This window comes from Mauremys mutica, chromosome 3 (assembly GCF_020497125.1).
Source record: "Mauremys mutica isolate MM-2020 ecotype Southern chromosome 3, ASM2049712v1, whole genome shotgun sequence".
Lineage (NCBI taxonomy): Eukaryota > Metazoa > Chordata > Testudines > Geoemydidae > Mauremys > Mauremys mutica.
In genome coordinates this window covers 85,210,386-85,235,026 of record NC_059074.1, presented here as the reverse complement: position 1 = coordinate 85,235,026, position 24,641 = coordinate 85,210,386, and the positions used below count along the sequence as shown (strand labels likewise).

Genomic DNA, 24,641 nt, shown 5'->3' with positions numbered 1-24,641 from the left:
TTGGTCTCAATCATATGATTTGGGCACTGAATTCTTTTTCTTTATGACAGCTGGAGTTGTCCATCCCTTTTCTCCGTCCAATTTGGCACAAACATAGTTGCCAGGTTCTAGACCTGGGAGTTCTCTGTGTGACATCTGTTGTAAAAGTGTTCATAAGCTCTTTTAGCCTTTTTATCCCTTTTGGTTACTCCCCTCATGTCTGCCACTTCGTAGATAGTGAGGTAGTTAAGCAGGGTCAGTACTGTACCTCTCACCCATGGTTGACCTCGCCTAGTTTACCACTCTACCACAACTAAAGTGCATTGCTGCTTCTAATTTTTTACAGCAGGATAGCTAATGTGCATTAGTTATCCTGCAGTAAAAATACAACCTTTTTGGTCACTGAAGACTTAGCTTTGATGAATCTGGAATCTGACCATTTGAGCAAGTGCTACAAAGCCTTCATATTTGATACAGCTTTTTTATCATAATGAGAATGACCTGCACAGTAACAACAGCTCACCTCTCCTCCCTAATTCCTATAAAGAGACCCTACTCCAAGTAGACCTTTCTGTCTTCCAAAAAGTAGACAAGCCAGAGACTTTGGTATTGCCAGTCTCTTATTTGGAAGACACTCACACACTCCAGCTATCGGCAGCAGTACAAAACCCTAAGATAATCAATGGATGACATATAAGAAAGAGTTTAAGACAACTTGGGCTCTGTTGAAGCCAAGTATCAGCATGTTGTCCTTTAGTTAGTGGGGCAAATAATGAAAGGCAAAGTAATGGTTCTGTGTACATTGTCCTTTGAAATGTTCCTTACTTTTGTGAAGATTCCAACACTGAAGCTTCTCTGCTGATTCCATTACCAACTTTACCCTCTCTCAAACATCGGAAATTTTTCAATACACCTCTACCCTGATATAACGCTATCCTCGGGAGCCAAAAAATCTTGCCGCGTTATAGGTGATACCGCATTATATCGAACTTGCTTTGATTCGCTGGAGTGTGCAGCCCCGCTCCCCCAGAGCACTGCTTTACCGCGTTATATCCAAATTCATGTTATATCGGGTCACGTTAAATCGAGGTAGAGGTGTACTATTTTTTTTTCAGTATACAAGACATGCACTGATAGGGGAATCTTGTTCCAAATTAAGTTTCCCTCAAAATACATGTCATTTTGACAGAAAGCAAAGAAAGTCACTAGCAACTTTGTATATGTTATGTAGGTACCAGAAAACCTAGAAACTATTCCAAGCTATATAAACCCAGAATTTTGAGGCTGGGACCACACAATCAGGTAAAAGATGTTATGGTGAAGGATTGTATAAAAAAAACCCTAACTAGATATGAAGAAATATTCAATTTTAAATGTTTTTATAAGTGGGAAGTTCTACAGCATCGCTAAAGCAATGGAAACAATACAAGCTGAGATGCTGCTGAATGTAATGAAATCCTTAAAGTGGTGAATTAGTTCTTCTCTCTCAAACCCTTCCCTTATTCATTTATTAAAATAAGTAAATAATTGTTCAGTAACTCACCTGGGGTACAGGCAAAAGGCTCTAGTAAAACCTGGGATAAGTATTATTGGATTAGATTTATAGAGGTGAGGGGACAATAAACAAATATATGGTGATCAGAAGCAAGCAGTTCAATTAAACTACAATGTAAAGCATGTTTTGATAGTTTTTCTATGTATCCAGTACATTTATTTAACTACTAACATTTATTTAACTAAACTTTATTTAACACTAATTTTTAAAAAAAATGCTGTTTTGTGAATTTAATTGATTTTGAATTTCCAAATAGAGCTTCACACAAATAAAAAATTAAAAAAATTAATAATCTGGTAAGTAAGAAATGCATCATTCACTATTTTCAAGCATAATAAAAAAAGTAAGCATTAAGAATCTGTATAAATTAAGCTATGTAATTGCTTAAATACACCTCTACTCTGATATAACGCGGGTTCGCATACAACGTGGTAAAGCTCTGACACGCTGCTCTGAGCAGTGTGTTAAGGGTGCCGGTCCAGACCAGGGCCGACGGGTTCGATAAGGGGCAGAGGGTCTGGAAGGGGGGGCGATCAGGGGCTCCCCCCCAGGGTCTCAGGGGCAGGAGCTATGGGAGGGCACTTTTGGGGACCCTGCAGTCCCAGAGTGGCCAGGGGGGATTAGCAGGGGACCGGGAGCAGCCTGCTCTGCTTCCCTCTCCCCAGCTCCAGCCGTGTCGCTTGGGTGAAGGGATCCCCCCGCACTCACCAGCAGTGGCGGAAGCGGAGCAACCCGGCCCCAGCCCACTCCACTCTGCCAGCTCCTAGCCGCAGCGCTCCGCTTCCTTCCACAGGTGAGTATGGGGGAGGCGTCCTTTCCCCAACCTCCCCGCACTCACCTGCGGTGGGAAGTGGAGCGCTGTGGCTGGGAGCTGGTGGAGTGGAACGGGCTGGAGCCGCGTCGCTCCACTTCCCGCCGCCGGTGAGTGTGAAGGGCGTCCTTTCCCCAACCTCCCCTCACTCACCGGCGGTGGGAAGCGGAGCAGCCCAGCCCCAACCAGCTCCACTCCGCCAACTCCCAGCCGTGGCGCTCCACTTCCCGCCGCAGGTGAGTGCAGGACCTTTCCCCAACCGCCCCCCAGTGACACGGCTGGGGCCGGGGCAAGGAAAGCAGAGCGGGCTGTGGCCGCGTCACTCCGCTTCCCGCCGCAGGTGAGTGCGGGGGGGGGCATCCTTTCCCCAACCTCCCCGCACTCACCGATGGCAGGAAGTGGAGTGCCGTGTCTGGGAGCTGGCAGAGTGGAGCAGACTGGGGCTGGGCTGCTCTGCTTCCCGCCGCTGCCGGTGAGTGCCTGTCGGGGAGGGTGGGGTAGATAGGTTCGGAGCAGTCAGGAGACAGGGGGGTTGGGTACGGGTTGGGATCCTGGGAGTGATTAGGGATGGCGGTCTCTGGAGGGGGCGGTCAGGGAACAAGGAACGTGGGGGGGGGGAAACAAGTTTGATATAACGCAGTCTTACCTATAACGCAGTGAGATTTTTTTTTCTCCCAAGGACCGTGTTATATCGGGGTAGAGGTGTATGTATCGATATATTGTATCCTCCTGGTTAACAAAAAGAAGCTCCACATTTAGTGTAAAGGCTATTTAGTTGCAAATCAATATGTTTTAATGATTGCCAACCAATGAAAATCAACCTCTCTTTAGGATAATAACTAAAAAGTACAAATGGAAAACAAGACTAAAATTGAAGATTTTCTGCTTGCTGATATAAAATCATGATTAAAATCTGTAATTTTAAATTGCTGTGATTTTAAATCAGTCCACCCTGTCAATCTATAATAAAATAAACCCAGACAGTTACACAGCCTTCTTAAACACAAGTTACATCCACATATAAGTATCAGAGGGGTAGCCGTGTTAGTCTGGTTCTGTAAAAGCAGCAAAGAATCCTGTGGCACCTTATAGACTAACAGATGTTTTGCAGCATGAGCTTTCGTGGGTGAATACCCACTTCTTCGGATTCTTTGCTGCATCCACATATAATGAAATCTAGTCAGATTGTAATGTATGAAGAGATGGAATAATGTATTAATCGCTCCATATTGTGTTTGGACTTTCCAAGTGTAATTCAGCTTGAGGAGGAGTAGGTTCATGTAAGCCAGTGGTTCTCAAGCTTTTGTATTGGTGATCCCTTTCAAATAGCAAGCTTCTGAGTGCAACCTCCCTTATAAATTAAAAACACTTTTTAATATATTTAACACCATTATATGCTGGATGCAAAGTGGGGTTTGGGATGGAGGCTGACAGCTAGCGACTCCTCATGTAATAACCTCGCGATCCCCTGAGGGGTCCCGACCCCCAGTTTGAGAATCCCTGATGTAAGCACAGAGTAACCAGTAGTACTGGAGGTGCCCTTCATTGTGTATCCTTAGAATGTAAACAAGAGTGCTATGTTGCAAGAGGATTCTAGATTAGTGACTTACAACCTGTGAGGACGTCCTGGGGACTGAAATACGTATTTTTTGAGTCATATCAGTGGTGAACTCACCCCATAATCATTTCAGAACTGGCATGTGACCCATGAGATAGTGCTGTTTGAATCTGGCAGAAAGTGCCCTTGAACACACTGGGTAGTGGAAGGAGAGTGAAGAAAGGGGCTGCAATTGCTTGGAAAGTCATTTCTTACACAAATACTTTTCCTCCAGTATGTCAATGGAAACATCAGAAGGTTCTTGGGATGATAAGAGTCTAAATCTGTAGTAACAATGTTATAGTACTTGGTTTAATTGAGAACCAGATTTAAAAAATATATATATTTTGCATTTTATATATGTGGGCAATGTTTTCCCTTCTGGACAATGTATATTTATATGTGACCCTTTCTCAGCAAGAGCAGACAGCAAAGTGTCTCAGATTAAGCTGAGTGTCTGACACCTGGGCTGAATTTGGTGCAGGGAGTCTAAAGTCAAAGCATGTTAGCAAAGTTTAGTTGTTAAGAGAGTTTGTGTGCGGTTTCACATTCATTGCTCCATAATAGATTCAAAGCCAATTAATATCACTTGAGCCTTTCATGCCATGCAGGAACTTCAGCCTAACTCAGGTTCGATCTTATTAAGCCCTTTGGACAGCAAATTTAAAATTAACTGTTTCACTCCTTGACTCAAAGAAATTCCAGTCAGTTTCCTTCTCATAGAACACAAAATTTAAGTAGAGGCTTATTTGCAGCCGAAAATCATGGTTACAGAGACAAAGAAAAAAAGTGTTGTTTTTTTTTAAAGACACGTGATGAGTTTAATTTCCAAGAACAGTGGATAGTATTGGGGTCTAGTAAAACAGAATGCATAGTTACAAAACGATTTCGAAGCTGCACTTCTAAGAAAAATAATGTTAAAGGGAAATCCAGTTAATTGGCCTTAACTGTTAATATTTGCAGTTTTTTACATATAAAGCATATAGGGTATAATTCTTCTTTCTTTGTCCTCCTCCTTCAGGTGCATAGGACGTCCTCCAGTTTCTGCTATTTCTTTTGGTCTTGTGGTGGTCTGTTCTGGCTTCTGAGTGTCATGTGACTGAATTTTGCTTCTTCCTCTATTCTTCTGTGTTTCTCTACATTGCCCACTTTTTCTCTTTCCAGGTGGTGTGTCCATATTATCACTTGCCATGGAAATCATGTTGGTGGCATCTGTAAAACATCCTAAATATGTCCTTAGTTGTCATCTTATCATATTTGGTCATTTAGATTGGTTTGCTCTACTTACAATTTCTGATGGTGCAAAAAACTTTTTTCCAATGGACTCCAAAGATCTTCTGCAGGCTTTTACTTTGGAATTAGTTGATTTTATTAATTTGTTGTAGATTTCCATGATTCTGCTCCGTAAAGGATGGACATGATACTGGAGTTAAAAATGTGTGGTTTGTTAGTGCCAATCATCCTACTTTTCCAAATCTTTTCAAGTTTATAAAAATAGTTTACTGCTTTTGATATTTGTTGCTTCACATCCTGCGTGGTGTCACCATCATTGCACATCTCACCTCTAGGTTAGTAAAATGACTGACTTCTAGTGTTTCTTCATCCACTCTGGTTAGTTTTGGGACATTGATAGTTGTATATTTTGCCTTCCCTTCTTGATGAACAAATCAACATCTGTATCTGCCAAAAGATGTATTTTCTTCCATCTGATGTGTTGAACTAATCAGGACAATGTCAGTAGCAAAAATGAGGTCATCCAATTGTGCTTTATCATTTGTCCATAAAATTCCTTGGTTGCCTCCTGCAGTTACTTTCCTCATGACATAGTCAATTACCAGTACAAACAATAGTGGGGACATAATGGACATAGTACATCCTTGCCTTTCTCCAGTTGTCACTGAAAACCACTGGCTGATGTTGTCACCATCTCTGATCCAAATGAACTACTAGGAATACGTGATGAAGAGCTACTACTGGAACTTGATATTGATTTGAGAGATATTACAATGGAATAAGTTAAAGCCATCAGTAAATTCTCAAAAATGAGATTGCAGCTGGAGAGGGCAGTATTACTGGAGAGATGCTTAAAGCAAGTGTCAGAACAATGCTCCAGGCTTTCCTTATGTTTTTGGATAGAATATGCTATGAAGAAAAGAACCCAACCTGGTTGAAGAGAGGCCTTTTAGTAATATTGCCAAAGAAGGACGAGCTTGCCAACTGCAGTAACTGGAGAGGAATCACATTACACATGTTCCCAGGCACTGAGAGTAATGTCATCCTGGAACGTATCAAGAAACAAATATACTTTCAACTTAGAGAGTAACAAGCAGGTTTTAGACCCCTAAGATAATGTGAAGACCAGTTGTAGTTCTCAGACATATACAACCAAGTGTGGAGTGGCAAGCAGCACTTGTGATTAATGTTATAGCTTTCAGGAAGGCATTTGACAGAATTTATAGAGATAGTCTTTGGAAAATTATGGAATACCAGCAAATATAATTAGAATAATCAGGAATCTAAACAGGGTATAATTAGAATATCTGAAATATAGTTGAGGTATGTATACCATGATATAAATCTTGTTCTAGACTTCTTTAGTGTACATCAACATCATTGTGAATATATATATATATATATATATATATTTTTTTTTGTAAACTGTTTCCCTAGTAGAGTAGTGTATCCTAAACTTAGGTTCTGGGCACATTAAATAGCATGACCACCTGGAAGAAGTTTTAACAATCTTTCCTGTACTGGTTTCCCATTAAATTTAGAATGGAAACTTACTCGCAACAGTTTTCAATACTACATAGTAAAGCATTGGAAACATTATATAAAATTAAAGCTGTGGATACCTACTTGTATTTAACTACTGTGGCAAGTACCAACTTAAAGTTTGGTATAACTTCAGCAGATCTACAGCCATATCTCTTGGCTATAACTATGAAGTAATCTTTTGTTTTTAATTGCTGTGAGTGAGAAGCAATGAGTCAGAGAGTACCTCTCATGAATGACAGGTAGTTGATCTGTCCCTTCAAAATAGCTTATTATGAACTCTGAGGGGGAAATGTCCACTTTCTGCTTATGACTGCCATTAAATCTTATCTGAAATCATGATGTTGGTGACAGCAACCCTAACTAAAAAAATCTTCTGTTCTGGATAATTTATTTTGACAAGTGCCACTTCTTTATGCTGCAATTTGATATGTTTAGAATCCCTTTTTAAGGACCAAATGTTACATAGTATGCGGTTTGTTGTTCAGCAGCAAAACAACTTTTACTGTTTTGATTGTATGATTCACTATAATTGTTGTTTAAATATTTATGGAAAAAGATCTAATGTTTATACATGTTATGTGGGCTGCTGGTGTTGCAACAGCACTTTCAAATGTGGCTATAAATGATAGCTGACTTCATTCCATTTAGAAGTCTAAAAAACCATTAACTTAAAAGGGGCAGATATTACTATATATTACTAAAATATAATCTACTCTTTAACAAGCATCTTTGTTCATGTTAGAGCACAGATCAGATGATATTTTACAATAACTGAATGTCATGAACATAAAAATATACGAATACCTGATATACACCTGGTGTGTTATAGAACTGAGAGAGCTTGATGGGCCCTGCTCCAAGCAGCCTCAGCCAATAACCTAATTAAAAATTTTTAGAGAATTTTGGTGTCTGATTTGAATGACCAGAGGATGGATTTATCTCCGGGAATCAAATATATAAATATTCAATATTGAACTTTGAACATACTGGAACTTTAGATCCTGATTTTGCACTTGGATTCATGTGCGCAGACTCCTGTGCCCGTGCAGAGCCCTAATGAAGAAAAATATTTCTGCTTAGACAGAATGATAATGTGTATTACAGTATGTGTAACTTTGCCAGTCTCTGGACAATAGCTTTTATCACCTTGATCTTAAAAGAATGTTGTATGACATAAACTAATATCTATCTGATATATTTTTAAAGAACAGCAGTTAGTGTTCTGTATTCAAAGGCTACTGTAGCTGCTTGAGACAAAGCTACTATTTTAATCAAATACATTTATCCAGCTAGCAAGTGTAAATACAGTAGAACTTCAGAGTTACAAACACTAGAGTTACATCAGTCAACCACATACCTCATTTGGAACCGAAGTACAGGATCAGGCAAGCAAGCAGACACTGTGCAATCGTTACTGGATCAAGCTCTGTGAAGAGATCCGGACAGCCTCAGACACAGGAAACCTCAGTCATGTATAATGGCCTGAAGAAAGCTCAGTCCCACTGTCAACAAGGTTGCCCCCCTCAAATCGCTCAGTGGTGAAATCATTACAGGTAAAAGCAAACAGTTGTCTTGTTCTGTCGAACACTATTCAGAGCTATACGTGAAGAAAGAAACATCACCAGCGAATCACTGGACCAAATACCAACTCTACAGGTCATGCCAGAGCTAGATGTGGAGCCCACTGTAGAAGAGCTAAGAAAAGCCATTGATTTCCTATCAAGTGGCAAGGCTTCTGGAAAAGATGGCATCGTAGCGGAAATTCTCAAGACAGCCTATTAGCATATGCGCCGAGTTTCTAATCTGCCAGAGGTGCTCTGCCCAAGCCCCGCCCCCACTCCACTCCTTCCCCCAATGCCCCACCCCTGCCCTGCTTTTTCCCCGCCATGCCTCTTCCCGCCCCACCTCTTCCTGCCCAGATCTGCCCCCTCCCTTGAGCGCGCTGTGCCCTCGCTCCACCCCCACCCCTCCCAGCACCTTCTGATGCCGCAAAACAGCTGATCTGCGGCAGGCAGGAGGCACAGGGAAGGAGGAGAAGGTTCTGATAGGGGGGGCCCACCATTTTTTTCCCAGGGTGTTCCAGTCTCATATCTTCATTGGTTGCTACTTAAGTGCAGGAAAGAGGGTGAGGTACCACAAGAGATGCGTGACGCAAACATCGCTTTGTATAACTACGGGGGTATCTTGCTACTAAGTATATCAGGAAAATCTTTCGCAAAATTCATCTTAGTGCACCCTCAACAGCTGGCGAATCGTGTCTACCCTGAATTGCAGTGCGGATTCAGGGCTGGAAGATCAACTACAGACATGATATTTTCTCTGTGTCAACTCCAAGAAACGTGTAGAGAGCAAAACTGACCATTGTACATCGCTTTTTTGGACCTAACCGAAGCATTCGACACAGTCAGCAGAGCAGGTCTATTTGCAATACTAGAAAAGATAGGATGCCCACTAACCCTGTTAAGTCTTATATGTTCATTCCACAATGACATGAGAACAACTATCCAGTTTGACCAGTCCACTTCGGACAGCTTTGAGATGAAAAGTGGAGTGAAGCAAGGATGTGTTCTTGCCTCTACACTCTTTGGAATCTTCTCTTTAATACTCTTGAACTGTGCATTTAAAGACATGAACGATGGAGTGTATCTCCACACAAGATCAGCTGGGAAACTCTTCAACCTGTCGTGCTGGCTGCTGCTTCCTGCAGCTACCACTGGCCGGGAACGGTGAACCACGGCCACTGGGAGCTGCGGGGGGGCATGCCTGTGGACGGTCAATGTCATCAAAATGTCTCGCAGCCCGCAATCAGATTACCTTGATGGGCCGCAGGTTGCCCACCACTGATCAAGACCAAAATGCTAGTCTACCAAAATGCTTGCATCCTTAGCACTGTCATGTATGGTGGGGAAACATGGACAACTTATGCTCATCAGGAGAAAAGGTTAAACAGTTTCCACCTATGTTGTGTATGTCGCATACTCAACACCAAAATGGCAAGATAAAGTCACCAAACTTCAAAGGGCAAATTTACCAAGTGTCACAGCCCTGCTCAAGCAAAGATGACTGTGCTGGCTGGGCCATCTGAGTAGGTTGGAAGATGGATGCACACTCAAGGACATGCTATATGGGGAGCAATTTAATTACTTAGAAATCTTCCTAGTTAATTTCACTTGGCAGCCTCTCAACATTCTTTTGGAATGTTAATATATTTAATTTGGTTTTCAGAACATGATCATTTTAAAAAAGCATGCATACAGTGTGTACTTTTGTAACATGCACAAATAAATTTAGGTAATTTGGTGGGACCGTCTTGGCTTCTGTGATTGTGACTACACAGATTTACCCAGAGGCTTATGCAGTAACTGAAAAACACAGCCACTTTTTTCAGGGAGAATTCTTGATATTCCATTTAAATGCAGTACTCCTTCAATTTTAGGATCAGATCTATCAGTTTTATGCAGTAAATTAAAAACATACTTTACACAAAACCAAGCCAGTAATTTTCCTGAGCTTTATGAAATCCTTGTAAGTGGTTAGTCTAATCATAGTCTAGTTCTTCTCAGGTTTAGTCTTGAAGCTTTGGACACGGGCTTTTCATGCCTTCTTGTTTTAAATGCTATAATATAAATGAAAAAATATTTAAAATATTAATTAAAATGTTTAGAATATCAGTTGGTATGCACCTGTGTCTCTTGCCTAAAAAAAATCATCATTGCTTCTGTAGTGTGAAAGAATTTCTAACCTCTAACTTCTTGGTACTCCATTGTTTTTGCACGTTTCACTTACTAGTCAAGTTGTGCTGGTATGTGCCCACTGATATAAGATTTCTTTAGTTTTAATGGCAGTAATATATTTGTTTTTAGAATTCCAGAATGCACATACATTTTAAATATTGTACTCTTTAGTTAATGTAAATCATATGGTGTTTATTCTTTCCTATTTCTCAGCTGTATCTTTGTATAATGGCAAATTGGCATCAGATCTATGGCATAGAATGTGTGTTTTAGTGACCCGGTTAGCACTGCTCTTTTTTCAGATGGATTCAAAACTGCTCAGCTATGTATCATGGGCCCCAGACTGCTAACAACTCAAGGAGGTTGTAAATCCTGCAGGGGCTTAGGCTAAATAAGAGTGCTCAAGGTGGTCCACAAGACAATGTCTCTGTTAAGATAAAGACTTCACTACAAAAAAAGAGTTGAAAATCCTAGCAGTGTATCAGAAAGTCTTCCCCCACTCTGCCCTGAAAGTGTGCCTCAGTATTTATCTATTCAAACTCTCTGCTGAGACCAGTAATGACTGTGATCACTACAGACCTAGCCTGGAAATGAAGCGGTGGCTTACAGGAAAACATGCTGTAGCATTCTGTCAATCTTCTTAGCCATCTGGTTCCTCCTCTTCTGCTCTCTTTGAAATGCAATTACAAACTGGATTAGTATTTGGGATTATTTTTTTAATGATTAAATAGCATGAAAAATATTTTTTACTGACATTGTTGCTTGTCTTGGTAAGGAATGAGCAAGCAGTAGTTGTCAGAGACTTTGAGGACAGGATTAATCATGAGGGCTTCTGTTCCCAAGAGACTCAGTTTTCACTCCTTCCATAAGAGGAGAGAAACGGGAACTGGCCTGAACTCCAGGAGCAGCCGTGCCCATGAAGGTCATGTTGACTTACCGATAAATAGAAATTACCAATTTCCTTCTTAAATTAGTTTACACAGTTCATTTGAGAACTGATACCTTACCCATAGTGGTACTTGAAAAGCACTGGTTCCCAGTCTTTTTGAAGGGCTGAACTTATTTACCAGAATTAAACCGTGGGTATACAACCACGTGCCTCAGCCTACCATTCAGTTGTGGATCCTCAAACAGACAATTTAGTTATGGGTCCTCTTAAGGATAACTCGGACCCTGACTGTTACCCCTGCTGAGTAGGGGCTTCCCTCTCAGTCACAAAACAGGGATTTGGAACAAGTAGAATAGACGGTACATAATGTCAGTGTACTGATGCCCTGCCTGTAGGCTTTTATCATTTAGGAGTGATTGACATTTGACCATAACTTGTAAAAGTCTGATGAAGCAATATTAATACAGTGACTATCTCTCTTTTTTATTATGTATTATTAAATATTTATATTATGGTAGCACCCAAAGGTCCCACTACAAACATGGATAAGACTCTACTGGCCCTTAAAGGCTTACAATCTGCAGACCTTTTTCTACTTGCTTACTCTTATTAACTTCCCCATTCCTGCCACTCTTTACTCTCCCTTTACTTCTAATTTAAAGGAAATCACAAACCATGTAACTAACAAAGCTGTTCCAATTCTTCACCAGATTCATTTGTTTGTACGCTGCAACCCTGTCCCCTACCCTGTTTTGTATAGTTTAGCTTGTAAACATTCTGTGACAGGGCTTGTATCTTATTTGTGTTTGTATAGCACCCAACACAATGGAGCTCAAATCTCAATTGCCATCTTTGGGTGCTATCATTATAGGCTGGGCTGGTTGCACTGGTTATTATTCAGGTTGCCCAACACTTATCATTTTAAAAACACTTACCATTACAAGAGATCCACTTCCTGGACACTACTGTACAAATAAGCGATGGTCACATAAACACCACCCTATACTGGAAACCTACTGACCGCTATGCTTACCTACATGCCTCCTTCATATGTTCCATTGTCTACAGCCAAACCCTAAGATACAACCACATTTGCTCCAATCCCTCAGACAGAGACAAACACCTACAGTATCTCTATCAGGCATTCTTAAAACTACAGTCCCCACCTGGGGAAGTGAAGAAACAGATTGACAGAGCCAGAAGGGTATGCAGAAGTCACCTACTACAGGACAGGCCCAACAAAAAAAGTAACAAAACGCCACTAGCCATCACCTACAGCCCCCAACTAAAACCTCCCCAGCGCATCATCAGGGATCTACAACCTATCCTGAAGGACGATCCCTCACTCTCACAGACCTTGGGAGACAGGCCAGTCCTCGCTTACAGACAGCCCCCCCCCCAACCTGAAGCAAATACTCACCAGCAACTACACACCACACAACAAAAACACCAACCTAGGAACCAACCCCTGCAACAAACCCCGTTGCCAACTCTGTCCGCATATCTATTCAAGGGATACCATCATAGGACCTAACCACAGCAGCCACACCATCAAAGGCTTGTTCACTTGCACGTCTACCAATGTGATATATGCCATCATGTGCCAGCAATGCCCCTCTGCCATGTACATTGGCCAAACCGGACAGTCTACACAAAAGAATAAATGGACACAAATCAGACGTCAAGAATAGTAACGTTCAAACATCAGTAGGAGAGCACTTCAGTCTCCCTGGACACTCAGTAACAGACTTAAGTCACCATTCTTCAACAAAAGAACTTAAAAAACAGACTTCAACGAGAAACTGCAGAACTGGAATTAATTTGCAAACTTGACACCATCAAATTAGGTCTGAATAAAGACTGGGAGTGGCTGGGTCATTACAAAAATAATTTTCCCTCTGTTGATATTCACCCCTTCTTGTCAACTGTTGGGAATGGGTCACATCCACCCTAATTGAACTGGCCTTGTTAGCACTGACCTCCCCCACTTGATAAGGCAACTCCCATCTTTTCATGTGCTGTATATTTATACCTGCTTACTGCATTTTCCATTCCATGGATCTGATGAAGTGGGTTATATCCCACGAAAGTTTATGCCCAAATAAATTTGTTAATCTCTAAGGTGCCACAAGGACTCCTCGTTGTTTTTCATTATAAGACCGTGTTTTCAGTTGCTTATAACTTTGCCATTCTTTAACAGTTTGGGTGAAATTTTCTATGCTGGGTCTCTGCCTCAGATTGATTTTTTTTTTTGGGAGGTGAGACGTGGGGAGGGAATTTCCATCAAAAGAGTTCAGTCTTTTCAAGAATGAGACTAGGGAAAAATATGTTGTTTTGCCCATGTTAAAAATTCTAGTGATGTTGTCTTTGAAAACTTCAAGCAGAGCCATACTTTGGAGCAGAGACTTGAAATTTGACATGGATTGGCCTTATTCTCAGGATTGTGACTTTTGCCATCCCTGTGAAGATCTGCCCAACTTTGGCCAACTTATAAGTCTTGGAAAAATCTCAGTTTGCATGTGTTCAGTAGGGACTTGCTAGAGCTTTAAAGTAAAAAACTCAGGAGATTCCATCTGCACTGAACCTGCTTCAGCTAGGGGCTACAGAGTTCTGAGCAGGACTTTCTATGCAATTGCTGCTGTGGGCCAGGCTGAGGCTGGGAACAGAAACTGACAGCAGCGAGATCATCTCTCCTGTGCAGTTACTGATGCCCCACCTGGGCTCAGGCAGCATAGAGGAGGAAGCTGCTGGATTCAAATACAGAGGAGACAAGAGCCAAATCCAAGGGTGGAGAGAAGCAGATTGGGACAAGGAGCCTTAGTGGAAGAGGGAAACGGGTGGTGGGAGGGAGAGTGGAATTAGTTGGGCAAGGAGACAGACTGAGAACCAGTTGGGTGGGGGAAAGAGGGTGAGGGAAAGAGACATGGGATTTGATGAAGAGCCAGGATATGAGGATGGGGAGGAACTGAGATTGGACAAGAATCTGAGGGGAGAACTAAGACTGGCTGGACAAGGAGCCAGATGGTGGTAGTGGTGGTGAGGGGACTGATTGGGTAAGAATCCTATTCCAGGAGACTGGGACTCTGGGCTTGTGATGGGGAAAGGAGGAAGGCAACTGGATTCGGGATGCGGAGGACACAGACGGATGGGACAAGGAGTATGGAGTAGGGAAATGGAAGTGGCTGGGCAAGGAGACGGGGGGCAGAGTTGGGTGTGAGTGGGGGGACCTGGGATTCTCTGAGCAAGGAACACAGACCAGGAGTGCGGACTAGGAGGAAGACTGGGCCAGTGAGTCAAGAGGGGGAAACTAGGGCTGTCCGAGCCCTGGGACTGGGATGGGAAGCCTGAGGAGTGGAGCCTGGGACTGGTTAAGTGAGGAGACGGGGGCAAGGAGCCAGTAGTGAGAAAGCGTCAGGATGGGGACGTGGACAGTTTGGAGTGGATGTGGCAGAAGAGGTCAAGCTTGTGGGGAACGAGTAGAAGACTCCGTGCCCTCTAGAGCATACTCCTGTCCAGAGGCTGGAATGGAACCCGAGATTCCTGAGTTTCACCATTCCCCTGCTGTCAGCAAATATCTGTGAAATGCAGTGGCAAAGTATGTGTTTCATGTCCCTCTAGTGCTGGTCCACATAGAATTAAGATTGTCTGTGTATCTGATGATTCTTAATTTTTGAGTGTTTGATTTTGCAACCTTAATGTCCTTTTAACATAGGGTTTTTGTGTGTGTGTAATAATAGAAATGTTTACTAATAACAGCCATGTGCCAGTGGTGAAAAACTGCTGCCTTAAACACACAGCATGATATACATCCTTCAGGCTCAATTGTGCCATTTAAGCACAGTCACACCATCCCAGAGGGAACTAGGGTGACCAGATGACAACACTAAATTATTGGGACACGTTGGGGTGCCATCAGCCCCGCCCACAGTCCACCCCCACTCATCCAAGGCTCCGCCCCCAGTCTGCCCCATGTCCCGCCCCCGCCCCAACCATGCCCATCCTCATCCCCCAGCCCCTTGCTGGCTTGCTGTGTCCCTCCTCAGTCCACCACCCACCGCTCGCCTCCTCACCCCACCTGTCTGCCGCTGGCTCAGCTCTTCGCCCTCCCCGCCCACCACTCACCTCTTCACCCCCCCCACCTGCCACTCACCCCTCCAGCTCTGACTTCCCCTCTGTCAGGTGGGTGCTCGCCCACCCCCTGCCTCTTCCCGCCCAAGCATCCGCCCTCGCTCTGCCCCCATTCCACTCCTTCCCCCAAGTCCCCGCCCCTGCCCTGCCTCTTCTCCACCTCCTCCCCTGAGCGTGCCGCATCCCCCCTCTTCCCCCTCCCTCTTGGAAAGCGCTAAGCGCCGCCAAACAACTGTTGGGGGGAGCGGGGACGCGACGCGCTGTGAGGAGGGAGGGAGAAGGAGGCGAGGAGGGAGGGAGCTTCGCTGCAATTTTTCCCCATGGGTGCTCCAGGGTTGGAGCACCCACAGAGTCGGCGCCTCCTTTGTGCTCGCCTCCTTACCTGAATATTGGGACAAATGACGTCCCAATCGTACATTGTTCGGGATGCAGGACAAAGGGTTAAATATTGGGACAGTCCCGATTTTATTGGGACATCTGCTCACTCCTGGGGGAACACCAGGAGGCAGTGTGCCAGTATGCCTTCTTGAGATGCTTGACATATGCAGTTGTTCACTGCTGTACACCTTTATGAGGCTAGCCAGGGTGTGTGTGTTTCTCCCCATAGAAACAGAAATGTAGTCACCCCTAAACTACAATTCTGTTTGATCCGTCAGCAGGCCATTGGTGGTGGGACAGCTCTTTATGCTCTTCTTACTGCACCTCACTCTGCATCCGTGTCCTAGCCGGGCACAATCTAGCCCTTTCTGAAGTTAATAGTAATAATGTACTGAATTGCTTTGGGTATATTGTCTATGGGACCAAACTTATTTTGTTACAAGTACCTTGCATGTCTATGACCTACCCTAGTTATCCATGTCTCCAATTCTGGTAACACAGTTGCCTTTGTCATTAGATACTCTTTGCATTGCAAACTGGAATCATGTAAATGGTGTTTTTTGTAGCTGTAGAAATACTGACTTTTTTGTGTCTTTACTTACAGCTTTTACGAGAATTGAAGCACCCCAATGTGATTGCATTACAGAAGGTTTTCCTTTCTCACAGTGATAGAAAGGTTTGGCTGCTGTTTGATTATGCCGAACATGATTTGTGGGTAAGTGCAATTTTCCTGTATTTTTGAAATATTTATACAGCATTCATATGTGACACTGAGATGTGTCTGTGTGTAATATAGTTAAGGTTGTAACTGAGGATCTGTTATGAGCCCAATTTTGGCCTTTCCGCTAATATCCATGAAAAATGCCATATCAGCTTCAAAAATGGAGATTAGATTTGAAGGCAAAATTGAATATGCCTACCATATTTGAAGGGAATAGGTTATGGGGTTCCCGAATTGTCACTCTAAAATAGAAGCTTTCCATGCTTTCTTTTGGCTACTTTTGTTACCAAAATTAAGTGAGAGACAGAGATGAGTTTACTGGCCTCCCTCATCAATATCTAGTGCGGAAAACAAAATCCAGTTGTTTTATACGCTAATTTCAAAGTTTATTAACGTCTGAATTTGTTATGTTGCTATGAGTGAGGCCTGTTCCATTGAGTTTAGAATAGGATATGAAATGATTTCTGGAGACTTTTTAAAATGAAAACTTGTATCTCTAGCTCATTTCCTCGTAGTAATAGCAGTCAGTGGCAGAAAGGGAATTTTTCCACCAAAAGTCTCATGATATTTGGTTTGATCTGATATAAACTGAGGTTTGCTACAACATTGTGTTTTGGGTTTGTGTACAGATTCTCAAGCTCCATTTCCCCATCCAAAATATATGGGTTGCTTAGATCTGGGGGCTTGGTTCAGGCCCAGATGAGAACAAAACACCCTAAGAATAATTTGTGGTGAATAAGTTCCTTTGAAAACGTCCTTGCTACTTCTGTCCTTGCCAGTGTCAGTCTGAATGTTATTACAAAGGCATCACTAATATGGAAGTTAGCATTACTAATGATATGTTTAATGTCAGTGGCAGATTGTTGAATTGCTTGTAATTACAAGTATGTTAGATAATGAGAGCTATTTATACAAGACACTATCAGAAGTTTACTACTGCGGAAAGTAAACACAGACTATGCACAAAGTTAAAGAAAACTTAAATCAGAGTGAATCAAATCATGAGATTTAATCCTCCTACATATAATCTAGTTGAATCAACTTGCTCTGACATGGTGATAGTCTTGCACTGAGTCACTTCAGAAGGTTTTTCATCAAAGTCAAGTGACGCAAAAAAATGTGTGTACTCTACACAGCTGATAACTAAGTGTTATATTCCCATTCTACATATTATAATTTTACACGCATAGAATTTAAATAATTCTGTCCATCACTTGAATTTACTTGCTTTTTAGAGTAACCACAAGAACCATTTTACTGCTTCACTGAGTGACATGTTCAAGAACCCTTTTCACCAATCGTTGCTATTCTAATTTTTTTGTGCATGTGGTATTCATATTGTGTAAAAAAACACCACATGGCTAATAGATGAGAAATCACTATGTTTTAATGTTCTCACCACTCCTTACAGGTCTGGCTGTTATTTAGCCATAGTCCCAGTTTAGTTAATTGATATATATTATTTGAGATGTAATGTTTGTTACCCTAGTTGTTTCTGGCCTCTCACTTTCTCCTCACTCTTTTCTGTGCAACATGTGCTGCTCAAATAATTTTCCTTTCACATGCACCTGATCATGTCTCTCCACTTTTTAATCTTTACAAGAACTCTCCCTCTTCCTCTGCATAAAATTAGTTACATTCAAGGTTCTCCATAACTTGGTTCTTGCCTAAACCTTTGGCCTCATCTCCTCTACAAGCCCCTCGTTCCTTGCACTTCTCCCAAGCATCACTCCTAACTTCCTCTTTTGTCTCTTTTGCTCACTCCCAACTTTGTGTCTTTTTTCATGCTGCCTCCTACAGAGGAACAGCCTCCCAGTTAACGTACGTAAAGCTCCTTCACTCTCCTCCTTCCGAAAGCTCCTTAAAATCCCACGTTTTGTGAATCATTTCAGTAGTAATGTCCACTTGTTTCTGTGGTTTGGTGTTTTGCATTTCCTGTGCTGCACAACTTGGGCCCTTGTACCTTTTGGGGAAGAGAACTTACTTGTTTTGCATAGGGTTTTTACTGAACAGCACTATATACTCTCACTGTATTACCCACAACAAAATAAGTATATTTAATGCCTATATCCATCTGAAAAGATTTTTTTTTTAAATTGTGGGATAATAGATGTGCTTTTACTAAAGAGAGATACATTTTCAAATTTGGGTGCCTAAAGTTAGTTACCCAAATCCATATTTAAGCACCTAAATTAGTGTGTCCTGATCATTAAAGTTGCTAATCATCTGCAACTCTTAATGGCTTCAGTGGGAACTGTAAATGCGGATCACTTATAAAAATCAGGCCACTTTTAATTAAAGTGGTTATCTTTAGCTCCTGGAAAATTTTGGCCAGAGATGAATAATGATGTATGCCAGATATTATCTTATTCTGTATATTTTGTAGTACAATGAAAATTTAACCTATTTTAATGAACAAAAATTATGGGTAGAAGCCCAGTCATTAAAGGGGATAGTCTTTGGATTCAGATGATGATTACATTTTATTAAAATTCTTTTGTGATGGACAAGAACAAACATTACTTATTTTTGTTCAGCGTTTTTAATACAGAAGCATCACAGACCACCTCACATTTGGTGACAAATATATTAAACTACAAAGTTTACTTGTAATTTATGTTAGTAGCTGTAATGTATCTTGTTAGCATCTGTGGTTGGCATAAGGAAGAGGTGAAGAGAGCTGTAATAACTTAAAAACATTTGACTAAGACTGTATCAATATTTATATTATCCCTCCCTGCAGACATATTAACTACCCACTCGTTAGTTAATATAATCATACTGAATCCCCAAAACACCTCCCAAATTTTACCAGACAGGCAAAACAAAATCCACATGATTTGAAGAAAGCATGCTTGTTTAGAGATGAATTTTGGCCATGTAGCAATTCATCGAACCAATACAATAATAAGAGACTGTTTTATACTTTAATTCCAAAATCCTTAATATAATCCACATATGGCTTCCATATATTTTTGAATTCTGTCCTGTGTTCTTTCAGTCGGTCTTTCAAATGATGCAATCTATTCCTCTCTTGGGGATGTATTGTCCTTACAAAGTCTAATGGCTATTCTTTTTGGTCAGTTTTAATCTAATATACATCCAGGTTGTCTGTCTTGATTTAATGATCTTCAGATCAGAAGTATTGTTAGTTTTACATACCACTGAGCTAGTCATAAAGACCATGTGCAGAATGATGGCCATGTTTCCAATTGCTTCTTTCCAATCCACGTGTATGACTGTACAGTCCTATAAAATGTGTTTCATGGATGAAACATATCCAAGAAAAAGTGTAAATCCCTAAACTTTTCTACCTGTTTTCCGCAATGCCCAATGCTGACCATGTACAAGTTTTTAAAAAGACAATTTTAAATGTCTCTCTTGTAGGGTCGGATTAACTTTTTGTGGGCCCGATGCCAAACATATTTGTGGGTCCCCCTGGGGAATGAAGGGGCCAGGGGCAAGAGCACAGCGGGCAGGGTGGATTTGATTTAAATCACGATTTAAATCACTAGTCAGGAAGACTAGATTTAATCATGGGTTTCTACGTAAAAGTGCATTCTTGTTGGTTATTATAACCTTAATACGTATTCGTCACAACTCAGAGATAGATGTAGGTTTCATTTTTAGAATGTACACGCTATACATTTTTAAATAGTGATCTATTTTGAAAACTTTTCAGATGAGTTTTACAGCTATATCAGAAAATGAATGATTGGTTATTTCATTTACTAAAGATAATTGAAGCAGATATTTATGAAGTCATTGGGAGGTGAACTATCTCCAATTCAACCAGTTAATCATTAATATTTGGAGGATTTTCTTGCCAGGCTGTATTAGGAGGAGAACATCACCAGACAGACATTTAAGTTGTTTTATTTAACTAAAACAACAACGTTAAGTATTCTGGATTTTTTTCTTCAACAGCAAACATAATATTTTAACAAAAAAGCATATGTCCCTCGCTTCTCACATTTATCTCCAGACTTCTTCTCCTTGTACAGATCTATTCCGCCCCCAACAATCTTCTATTCATTGAACTTTTAGAAACTTTTCACTTTAAAAGAGAGGTAAGGGATTGACTCTGTGTACACAAATTTGCAGAGGGACAGTAGAGTCGAGGTCTGTTATTTCTCACCTCTATATATTTATTTATTTATTTATTTTAAAACATTTTTAAATACAGTTTTGATAAGTGAAGTTTATGTATCCAAAACATTTTGGTTTGTTTAATAATAAATTTTATATGTTGTTTTGTGTGTTTAATTAAATTCCATTTACCATCCTAGTGCACCTTGACACAAATAATAGCTCAGTGGTTTGAGCACTGGCCTGCTAAACCCAGGGTTGTGAGTTCAGTCCTTGAGGGGGCCATTTGGGGATTGGTCCTGCTTTAAGCAGGGGGTTGGACTAGATGATCTCTTGAGGTCCCTTCCAACCCTAATAATCTGTGATACAAATAATGAGCAAAAATTAATTATCTAGTAAAAAATCAATATATTATTCACCATTTTCTAACATACTAAACTACAATTAATAATCTGAAAATGTTAAGCTCTACAATTGCTTAAATAAATGTGTGTAGTTATGGTGTGTACCCTCCTAGATAGCAAAAAGATATACTAAATCTAGTGTGAAACGGCTCTATTTAGTTTAAATCAACATTTTTAATGATTATATCAACCTATGAGATTGCATCTTCTTTAGAAAATAACTGAACTGCAAATGGAAAAGTTGATTAAAATTGATGATTTAAATAGAGGCTTTCCACTTGGTGATTTAAATAAATTCACCCTGTCCTGATGTAGGTGGAAGCCTCCCTTTGCATCATGGTGCATTCTTTATTACATTTTGCATTTTTGCATAGCAGCCTTTTTATAACTTACTAGCCATACTAGAAGTCATCCACTCCTATCCATCCTTATATTTTTGTTGCTGTTGTTTTGCCCTGGCTTTGTTGGTTTGATGCAATTTTACTAGGTGAGAGTGTTTTGAAAGGTCGGACTTCTGTTCTAAATGATCTAGATTGTGTTTGTTCTTTATTTTGTTATGGGTCTTTGTGTCACTTAGAATAATTTAGTTTTGATAGTGTTTGTAATGAAAGTCTTAGTGTGACCTCTGATACCTTAAGGCTCCACAAAGTGCCTCAGAATCCTCTGAGAGGTTGTCCGTAAGGTGGTTTGGGTTTTTTTTGTTCACATTTGCTGTTACTTAACAGAGGTAGATTGCAAATCAGATGGAGAAGTAGACTACAGTGTAATGGCTACTGTTATTTTTATTTTACTTGTAAGTAGTGTAGCAGCTAATAGGTAAGTAATAGGTGATCAGTATAGAAAGAGAGAAATTTCTGCTAATTGATTACTACTTTTCCAGCCTCTCTTTTACTGATCTTGTGGTTTTTGGGTCCATCTCCTCATGACTAACTCTAGTGCAGTGCTGCATTTTGGCTTTCTCAAGCAACAGCAGTAGCATGAAATTAACATTGATACTTGAGTTAAAACCTGAAGCATGAGATTTAAGTCACTTTCCTTGAACTATTAGAGATCAAGATGAGACCTAATGTAGGTGGACAGAATATCCCACATCTCCCTCCTGTGGGATTCTTGTACTTTTTTCTGAAGCATCTGATGCTGTTCACTGTCTGAGCCAGAATACTAGACTAGATGGACCTTGGGTCTGATCCATTCTGAGGTTTTATGTTTCTATGAATTTCACTGTTGCCCATAGGCTTCTGAATAACAGCAGTAATTCTGACTAGTCTTGTTAATGTCAATGTTTTATCTTTTAAAAGTCTGTTTCAGTGCATAAGCCAGCACTGATGATTGATTCTTTCTAACTGATGATAATTAGGAAGAAACTTTCTCTATGGACAGTCTATTTTATAGCTGCCCACTGCAAAGTTTTTTGCACCTGTCTCTGGTACTGGCTATTATCAGCAGTACTTATGTTTATAACAGTAGTGCCTAGAAACCAATTGAAGTCAGGACCCCACTATACATAACCCAGAGTAATAGGCAGTCGCTACTTTGAAGAGTTTACAACTTAAATAGATAAAAGATAGGGGAAAGGTATATAACATACATGCAGAATGAACAAAGTGACGGTTTGCAAATGCCAGGTTAGTCCCATAATATTTTGTTTTTAATTGTTTAGATGAGCCTCTTTGGGAGGGGATTAACTAAACGGAAAGACAAAGGAAAGGAGAGGGGAGTGAAGTGGACAAAGCAGAAGAGAAGAGTGAGTGGAGGGAAGGGTATGAAGGGCAGGTGGAATGAGGAATAAATAAGAGTCTGTGAAGGATGAGCAGTAGGGGCTTAGAGCAGACAGTCAATCAGCATTCTCAGGGGAAAGAATGTCCATAATGAAAACTGTGCAAAGCAGTGTGGTGACATAATCGCTGTCCCTTGGTCCCTGCTGAGGCTGCTTCTGTGTCTGTTCCTGCTGGCTTGAGAGTTTCTCTGGGTGAGGGCAAGGTGTGTGTGTGTGGGGGGGGGAGGTTCATTCCTGGTTCTTACTCCTTCTCACATGGCTTAGGGGTAGGTTGGTGCCGCATGGGCCCTAGCATCCCCAGAGGGTGGGAGGCTCACCCCTATGGAGTTCTGGGTCTGGAGACACTGAAGGAGGAAGGGTAATTCTGGCTGGGCTTCATCCTTCCCCCTTTCCTCAATGCTATAGTACTTGCGGAAGGCTGCTTTTTTTGTCTGTTCTGCCAGACTGACAGTTTTTCTGCTACTGTGGAAGACGGTATGCTGGAAGAGAAGGGTCACTGATCTAAGATGATATAACATTTCCTAGGTTCTGAGACACTATGCTGGATATGTTGTGAGGTGTTCAGTGCTTATCTGCTAATCCAAAAAAGAATTAGCTAAGTTCATGGAGGATAGGTCTATCAATTACTAATAGCCAAAATGGTCACGGACGCAACCCTATCCTTTGGGTGTCTCTAGCCTCTGATTGCCAGAAACTGGGACTGGATGACAAAGGGTGGATCACTCAATAAATTGCCCTGTTCTGTTTGTTCCCTCTGAAGTGTTTGGCACCAGCCATTGTTGGAAGACAGGATACTGGGATAAAGGAACCGTTGGTCTGATCCAGTATGGCCATTCTTATGTTCATGACAATAGGAAGTTTCATCAGCTTTCAGTGTGGACCTATGTATATTTGTCCACAAGAATCTGGACTGAGACCAACTCATCTTACATAAGCCATTAAACAGCCTTCTGATGTGTATGACTTGGTCACTCTTAAGATTGGTTCAGTCCAGTGACATAGCAGTGGAATATTCTGTATCCCAATCCCTTGGCTGTGAATGTATCTTTAATTTAAATTTTACTCAGTACTGAAATTATAAGTGGGACAGGATCAGACCAAATGTGTAGAATAGTGTAAGCCTGTCTCTACTGGAACAAGATAGCAGCAGTAACTGTAGTTTTTGCTTTTGTTTTAAAAAATAATTAGATGCTACCTTTGCAATGCAAAAGGCAACAATCTTTCTTTCTTTTCCTTTGTTAATGTTATTTGAGGAAACTTACATTGTTAAAAAAGCTTCATGTTTCTACTTGTTTTATTTCTAGCATATTATCAAGTTTCACCGTGCCTCAAAAGCAAATAAAAAGCCCATGCAGTTGCCAAGATCTATGGTTAAATCACTACTCTACCAGATCCTTGATGGAATCCATTACCTCCATGCAAACTGGGTGCTTCACAGGGACCTGGTAAGTACTCTGTTTTATATGATATCGAAAAGTTCACATATGTGTTCTTGGGAAGAGGAAGAAAAGTCACAAGTAATAATCTTGCCTATCGATCCTTACAGCTCTTCCTGTTATTGTTACTGGATACCATTGGAGGCTTTAAAAATGAAAACAAATTATGTGTTCACATTGTTTTTATCTGCCACATCTGAACTAGGACAATGATACTGCATCCGGTAAAAGGAATGCAGATACCAATATCTGAAAACAATACACCAGCCAGCTGGTATGTATTTGTAGTATAAGTGTGTGCACTACTTTAAAAGGGCAGTTTACTATGAAGGTGATAGATAACTTGCACATGAGCCAAACAGTGT

At 41.1% G+C, this 24,641-nt stretch overlaps 1 protein-coding gene across 3 annotated transcripts in view; it reads left to right on the top strand.

Annotated features, from left to right (window-relative positions):
- The window catches only part of CDK19 (cyclin dependent kinase 19), a 207,931-nt gene that overhangs the window by 84,093 nt on the left and 99,197 nt on the right, over positions 1-24,641 (top strand). For all 3 annotated transcript variants that reach the window (XM_045008620.1, XM_045008622.1, XM_045008623.1), the window contains 2 exons: positions 16,454-16,564; positions 24,145-24,285. In XM_045008620.1, the coding sequence (XP_044864555.1) occupies positions 16,454-16,564; positions 24,145-24,285 (252 nt within the window). The remainder of the gene's footprint in view (positions 1-16,453; positions 16,565-24,144; positions 24,286-24,641) is intronic.